The sequence below is a fragment of the Hyalella azteca genome, unplaced genomic scaffold (genome assembly GCF_000764305.2).
Source record: "Hyalella azteca isolate HAZT.00-mixed unplaced genomic scaffold, Hazt_2.0.2 contig680, whole genome shotgun sequence".
In the NCBI taxonomy this organism is placed as follows: Eukaryota; Metazoa; Arthropoda; class Malacostraca; order Amphipoda; family Hyalellidae; genus Hyalella; species Hyalella azteca.
In genome coordinates, this window is record NW_025931019.1 from 3853 (window position 1) to 11706 (window position 7854).

A 7854-nucleotide genomic window follows, 5' to 3' on the forward strand; every position below is an offset into this window, starting at 1 on the left:
TCCTTGGCTTGAATTGTTACTATTAATATGTATGTAAGAATATCTAAACTTTTCCATTTGTGGTAGCAAAATACATTTTATTTTATTTAATACCATACTCTAATTATTTTGATATGCTCATACTCATAAAAAACTAAATTTGTTTTGAAAAAAAACTATGCCAGTATGTGTGTCACTGATTATATCATGATGGAAACTTTACAATTTGCCAATTCTAAATCTCCTCATTTAATTGAAACAAAAGATATAATTTGATAAAATGCAAAAAATCTGTAAAACTATATTAAAGTTTTCTTCATTTGTACTTCATTGTGTAAAGAAATTATTCCTTTTATTTTGTTTCAGTTTATAATATTGTAGGCTTGTAGCTGTTATTTTGACAATATGCCAGGCTCTGTTAGGGAAATTTTCAGCCCCTGCACATATGCTAGAATCCTAGAAATAATCACAAGCAAGTGCAGTTTAGTGACAACTAGCATCAAGACTGTAGACTTTGGCAAAGCTCCATCTCATCTCAAGTTCAATCCATACATCAAGACAGGGTACAGGCCACAATTAACTCCACAGCAATGTTTCCTGAGGTTTGTATTAGCATTGTATGAATAGACAGATACCGGTAATGCCTATTTAGCGCATTGGCTCTTATTGCTCAAATTTTTTTACTTCCTCAGTGTAAGTGCATAATTTCAATTCTCTAAAGAACTTGGGACTTGTTGTTGCCTTGAGACAAGGCAAATCTATTTAAATTGCATTCTAGTAAATTTGTATTGTTCAAATATGTATCATTCCTATATCAATGTGTTTATTTATCTGGCTGCAATGAAATTTTTTATTTTGCTTCTGAATAGAAGCATGAAACTAATGAAATAAGCATGTTTCTCTAATAATCTAATGATTTCTTTCACAGTTTATTTGTGTGGAGCAATGAGACCATCAACATCTGGAGCCACCTCATGGGCCTCTTTATTTTCATAGGACTACTGTGCTATGATTTAGTTTTCATTCTTCCTGATTCCAAAATAATAATGCTACCTCATGACACAATTGTTGGCTTCTTCATCCTTGTCTCATTTATGGTGAGTGTATTTATTGCATTCTTTATAAAACTTTTTGACATTGGACATCACCTCAACATTATGACTGGGCTTCAGATGACTAACTCAGAGTTGAATTTTTAAATGAATTGATGAGAGAGAAATTGCTAGAAAAGAAATGATAGTATAATTTCTGTCACTAATATAAATAAGGAAATATTCTAAATTGAAAACAAAAAATATTTATAGTTGGCCTGAAATATGAATACCATACCCTCCCAAATACTTTAATAATATCTTTATGAAATTATAAAAAAATCTGTATAAATTGTTATGAGTAGTATGAAAAAAGTGTACAAAAAACCTGTTAGTTACCTTTACAAATAATTCATGAAGTAAAGTACTGCTGTTGCTGCACAGATATGCATGTCCATGTCTGTGATGTACCACACTCTGAACTGCGTGTCAGCTGAGGTGTGCAGACGTTGGTTTTCCATGGACATCTTGGGCATAAGCTTGGCCTTCTATGCAGTCTTCCTATCAGGCATCTTCTATGGATTCTGGTGTCCTGAAGTAAGTGATGGACAGGAAATGTGCAGCATTTTTAGTTATTTCCATTCAACTGAACAATAAAAAAAATCAAGGACTGACCAAGCAATAAGCTAGACAGAATGTTTCAGAACTTTAACAATGGTAAACAAATATGACTGTTTTGCTCAAGTTTGAAATTTGTTCTAATTTTATTTTCCTTTTTCAAAACTTTGTAATATTTATTTAATGTTCACTGAAATACATTTGATAATTCTTATTGCAGCACATGATGCAGAGGAACCTGTACCTGACCTTGGTGACGAGTGTGTTTGCTTGCTCATTGCTTTTCGTGCTTGTCCCCAGGTATATTGTAGCTTCTGCTTTTTTTTGTTGAAATTTTACTATCTCATCTTCTTGTTGCAAACTCAATTTAGATGGAAAAAAGCCCATGAAATTCATTACACTTCATGAGGTCATGGCAATGCATACATCATTAACTTACCTATAGGACTAGAGCAATGAATTGAAATGAATCAGACAAGAAGTTTTAAGTGGTAACGATGTTAAGCAAAGGAACTAGTCGAAGAGAAAAAGTTATGCATTATTCAATCATGTTGTCATCCTAACTTTGGCAATAACAATGGCTAACTTGATGTTGACTATAAATCTCATGGTTTGATTTCTTGACCATATGCTTTTTATGAATGAATATTTCTACTTAGTGTCTCATTTGAGTTGCAGTGTTCTATGTTTATGGTAGTATTAAAATCATAAATCTTTAAGCAATTCCTGTTATAATGCTGACCTAATAAGCCTTGCTTGTAATTTTTTAATACAAATTGATCATGCAAGTTTTTCAATTACTTGTGAATTTGCTCTATCCCTACCTCAGTATGTTTCATAATATTTAATTAAGACTACTTCTGCTCATAAATTTTTACAATTTCTATAGTTGTTAGGGAAGTGACATTAAATATTTAGTTCAAAGATCCATATGTTTATTAAATTTGTTGTTCCTGCACTTGCCATATTGCTGTCACATCAGAAAACTCAACTATGCGCACATATCTGTTGCAATGTGGACTTTTGTGGCTAAGTTCTTTCTGCATTCAATGATCTGTGCATTAAAATAGTAATGTGTTTTATCTTTTTCTGCATTCAGCTCAATGTTCAGCTCTGCATTTAGCTCATGTTTCTTTCAGTTTGTCGGGTGAGGAGTGGCATACAGCTCGCTTACGGTTGTTTGCAGGGTGGGCTGCATCTGGTGTGCTACCCACTGCTCACTGGCTTCTCCTACACTGGTCTAGAAACGACACTATTATTCAGGTGGACTGTCTTGTTCTAAAATATAAGAATACTGTCCACTATAATACTAAATATTTGGCAAACATAAGAAGATATCATCTCGACATGATTTTGATTTAGTTTTAACCGTTCTTATATTTCATTGATATCATATGTGTAGTAATGCAAAGCAAGATACTCAACAAGCAGAAACTCAACACAATGCTACTAAATATTAAACAATGATGGTTAAGATGAAAAGACTTTATGTGGCTGCAGATATTGTGGATGATGCAAGTGCCACTAAACACCTCTAACTTCTGGCTTTAATGCCCGCCACCTTCCTCAGTGCCTGTGAACACCTGTTATTCATGGCCGTAACACCCGTCACCATGGCCGTTACACTCATAACTCCCAGTGAACACGTGTCACTTCTAGCCGTAACATGTCACTTCTAGCCGTAACATGTCACTTCTAGCCATAACATGTCACTTTTCTCAGGTATTTCTGCCACGCATCGTGACGATGTACGTCATCAGCGGCGTGGCGATGCTACTGTACGTCTACCAGCTCCCTGAGAAGCTTTTACCAGGTATTTGCGTTTGTTGCTAGCCACTCCATCTTTTTGGTGGCTATTTCTTGCTTCATCAATAGGATTTCAACTGTTTATCTGGTGCTATTAAGTAAGAGAACTGCGGCAACATGTGAGAGTCAGTCATTACCTAATTATTGCTGTTATTGAAAGCGCTTACCTCCCACTTGCAGGTTACTTTGACCGTCTGGGCTCCTCGCACCAGTTATGGCATGTACTGGTGACGGTGGCGCTGGTCTACTGGCACCACACGGGCCTGCTCTACGCCCGACATCGCTCTGTCCATGGCTGTTTCCTGTGAACGCTGCTGTCTCAACGGCTACCCGACTCTCAGCTCCATACTTAGCTGCCTCAGAAATTTTGCTTCTCCAAACCAAGGAACCGCTCTGTCCATGGCTGCGCCCTGTTTCTCTGTTTGGCTGCCCAAAAGAATGCTGACCCTTCACTGCTGTTTTTCTGAATGCATTCCCTCTAATGTCCTACTTTACTGTAATGCTTCAAGATCTCAATACCTCATCTGTTTGGAAGCGCCACCATGGGCCACAAATTGAACTCATGAATTTACCAGGAAACCCTCTCGTAGCCTCAGCATGTAATAACCATCTCGACATCAGAATGCAAAACCGCAGGCTGTGCTGGAACTCCACAAGCCAGACCATGGACGCAAGCCTATGTAATCTCGCTCATAAGCGAGCAGTTCTGCATCCGGCCTAACCTTTTCTGGCCCAACCTACTCACGCTGCCCTGACTCAACATTCTTGCATCCAATTACTGGCAGTATATGCTATGCTCACTTGCTCCTCTTTTCTGCCTTTACATAGGTTAGGTCCACCTTGTTTTGTTTTGGGTGGAAAGTTGAGGCAAAGTGAGTTGGTTAGGCCAAAGTAGTCTAAGTTAAGATGCAGTCTACGACCATATTAACTTCAGCATATTTTAACGGTGACTGTGTACACACGACGCTGTTGCTTGAAACAATCAACTTCATACGCCACTATGCCCTCTTGCGTGTTAACCCAAGAAAAAAAATTAACTTAAGTGTTCTGTTGGGTGAAGCTGCCTTCTGGTATGCACCCTATCTGTTTCTTAAAGCCTAGAAGTATTTTTTATTCAATGAATTTCCTCTAGCATAATATGAGCTGTTGTAGTGGCTTCAGACATGCGTTAATTGCAAACTTTTGCTCTGCATATGCCGTCACCTCCGATTTTCAGCGGTAAAATTGTTCTGTTTTCGATTTCTCTATTTTATAATTGAAGAACCAAATTATACCTTTTCATATTGAAATTACATTGTTATTAATATCGTTAAATCAAATTGTACAGATTAGCCATAAAGTTGGTTATATTGTAACGAAATCTGCCTCGCTATGGCAGTATTTGTTGTCACATAATAAATATCAACAAATAGCCGAGAATATGTGTCCTGCTTCCCGAAGAGAAAAAAAAGTGTTATTTTATCAACAAATTATATTCCAGACTATTATCTATACATTATATTTTATGTTTAGATTTATGCGAGCATTTACTCTGTTTTGAAGTTTAGTTTCATGCTTATAACATTCACTCAGTTCCAGGTTTTCAGTTAGTTATAATTAACTTGTGCCTTCTAAAATATAATAATATATTATATTTGTTACTATAAATAGGTAATTACATTCCTGCCACAGCACTCACTCATTTCCGTTGAACTAAATGAAAGCAATGCTGATGATTATTAATTGATAAGTCTTAACATGGTTAAAAGTATTTTGTGTCGTAGGAACTTTTATTTTACTTATGATAATATCGCTGCCGTCCTAACAATTTGTAGTGTTTGTGTCTCTTGTTTGAATAACGCGCGACCAAAGTTGTCTGTTGATTTAGGCAGGGCTGCAATTAGGTGCAATGTTCATGGGACCTAATGCTAGGTACTATTGAGGTAATCGAATTGAGCTAACCATAGATATAAATTTAAAATTTACGATAAGTCAACCGGCCCAGAGAACAGGTCAACTGGTGCATCGTGAAAAAGTGAACGCGAATTTACTAAATAAAATTGACGCGAAAATGATCATTGGTGATGTGTTGCTGTGTCAAGCACAGAGATGTACATGGCTGATATCGACGCCAACAATGACAGGCCTCCGTGATGTTAACAAGTTGCCTAATGCTAGTTAGCTTTAGTGCAGTCAACGTTTGTGCGGTCAACGATACGACGTCGTAATAAATTGTTAATTGGACGAGTCGTCGATTTCTCCTGTCAGCTGCTCAACGGTTAAGTTTGTGTTGCAAACCACGTTACAAAGATTTAGTGCAATTATTACCTTTAAGCTTCATGTTGTTGTTTTTTGTTACTCGTTTTGTTATTTGTGCTTCTGTTTTCCTTGTTATGAAGCTCTTGGCAATCGTTCCTATTGCCGACCACTCATAACGCCGCACACCACAGCTGTGGGTTTCATTCTAAGGTTTCATGGATGGCATGTTGTCTGTTGTAGCGTGATGAAATGTGATCTGGTGTGTTGGTGTGTTGAACTGTTATCTGGTGTAGCGTGATGAAATGTGTTGTGGTATGTTGGTGTGTTGAACTGATATCTGGTGTAGCGTGATGACCTGCTTTCTGGAGTGATGTGATAACGTGACATCTGTGTTTGGAAGCGTGTGGGATGTTACACGTATAACGTAAGTTGTTCCGGTAACCGACTATCGCAAATTGGGTTCACATGTGAAATGTAGAGCGAGTGGCCGAGCTATAAGCTCAGGACCGCATTCTTATGAATGGTTGTATAGTTTGTATTGCTGTTCGCCTACCCTCGTCTCTCAGACACGCTGCTATTTGCCACTCACCTTCAGCGGGCTGGTCATTGAAGACTCACTGCCGCTGGTGTATGATGAATAATTTCGAGTGCATGAATTTTTCATCAGCTTCAAATTCTTGTCTTTTTACTTGAGGTGCAAGATAGACTCATTGATGATGTGTGGTTAGACTTCATTATTCGACTACTGGTATAACTGGAATTGCTTTTCACTTATCTGGATTTATTGAGTGATTGCTATGATTGATAATGTACGACTGATTATAGATTAGGCCCTGGTTCCTCAATAATGTATGCCTTTCTATCTTCCTAATCTTATTATTACTTGTTATCAGGTTGCAGTGTGGCCTTACTCTCTGTATTCTGGGTTAGCTTAGTATTGTTGCCGACATATTTGTGCTGCTCGTTCTTCTCCGTTGCTGGCTTAAATGTACTGATGATCGAGACTTGAACAGCTACAATGCTGCTTTATTTAGTATATTTTACTTTTATCCATTTCTATAGTCTCGTTATGTCGACCTATACTCTGTAAGGAAGAGATCGCACAACCCGTGGGCCACACCACTTCGTACACAAGCAGGCCGCGTCACTTGTACCCACGTTCAATATTCTTCAACTTTTTGTCGTCTAGATTTAAGAGTATACCCTCAAATATTTATTACAGTATTAACGCATATTATGAAATGTATGTTAAGGTCATCTGTTAAAGTAATAGTTAATTTATTAGATTGTTCATCCTGCTGGGAACGCAGCTACAAATGTGGCTGCTTGTTGATTCATTATTTACCAATTTGTTATAGTGGTTATTAGGTTTCAATTTGCTATACATTTTCTTGTTTCATTTTGTGTTCTTTTTCCCGTGGCAGTTACATAGCAATCAATTAAATGCTGAAAAATATTACGACCCCAAGCCTGTGCTTATGGTCTGAAGCCGCAAAATGGCTTGCATTTATTGTTTTCTCCACGACCGTTTCTCGAAGTTAGGCGACCGAAGTTGTTAAGCTTGCCTGATAAACTCATGGTTTACTGACGAGTTAACGATGCTAAAATGCTATTGAATTATTCGGCTGTCAGTCTCTGCCAAGCTTCATAAGCTGATGCATTGCTCGACACTTCGTTGGCCGGCATTATGCGCGCTGCATATCAGGCTCGACGTTGCCTCATCCACAACGTAAAATGTCACTGAACTTTCTATTCGATTTTGTTCAGAATTTTCACACACACTCTACCCTCAACCATTCCTAAAGTTTAGCCACAATCGTCGCTGCCGTTCATATTCTATAACAAATATAAAAAACTTTTGATATGGATACTTTAACCGTCGTCAAAGCTATGCGTTTCAGAGACCTGTACGGGTGTTACCGTCTGTAGACGTGTGCTGGCTAGGGATTACAGAGCGCGCGAGGTGAATATCTTGTTGATTGTTGCGTCACTCTACAAGAAGCTGCACTCAATGATTGTGAACTGAAATTGATGAATACTTGATCCATGGCCTTCAATAAATAATGCAACTTGCAATATTTGTGAAATTAACATGAACCACAATTGAAATATCTTAAGTAGAGAACGAGTTATTCATACTTCTTTTATTCTGTTTGCTAGTTAGGTGGCAAATGCTCAGTAT

At 37.6% G+C, this 7854-nt stretch overlaps 1 protein-coding gene across 1 annotated transcript; it reads left to right on the forward strand.

The window, feature by feature from the left end:
* The first annotated feature begins 345 nt into the window (after positions 1-345).
* LOC108670625 (progestin and adipoQ receptor family member 3) lies at positions 346-7071 on the forward strand. The gene is made up of 7 exons (XM_018158094.2): positions 346-581; positions 908-1076; positions 1455-1607; positions 1849-1928; positions 2768-2891; positions 3351-3441; positions 3615-7071. The coding sequence occupies exons 1-7, from the start codon at positions 385-387 to the stop codon at positions 3740-3742; spliced, it is 942 nt and encodes a 313-aa protein (XP_018013583.1). The 5' UTR covers positions 346-384; the 3' UTR covers positions 3743-7071.
* The last annotated feature ends 783 nt before the right edge of the window (positions 7072-7854 follow it).

Bases quoted from the DNA above. Each gene is read 5' to 3' on its own strand.
- LOC108670625 (XM_018158094.2), top strand. From the start codon at position 385: ATGCCAGGCTCTGTTAGGGAAATTTTCAGCCCCTGCACATATGCTAGA. The intron at 582-907 runs GTTTGTATTAGC...TTTCTTTCACAG, and splicing joins CCACAGCAATGTTTCCTGAG to TTTATTTGTGTGGAGCAATG. The intron at 1,929-2,767 runs GTATATTGTAGC...TGTTTCTTTCAG, and splicing joins CTTTTCGTGCTTGTCCCCAG to TTTGTCGGGTGAGGAGTGGC.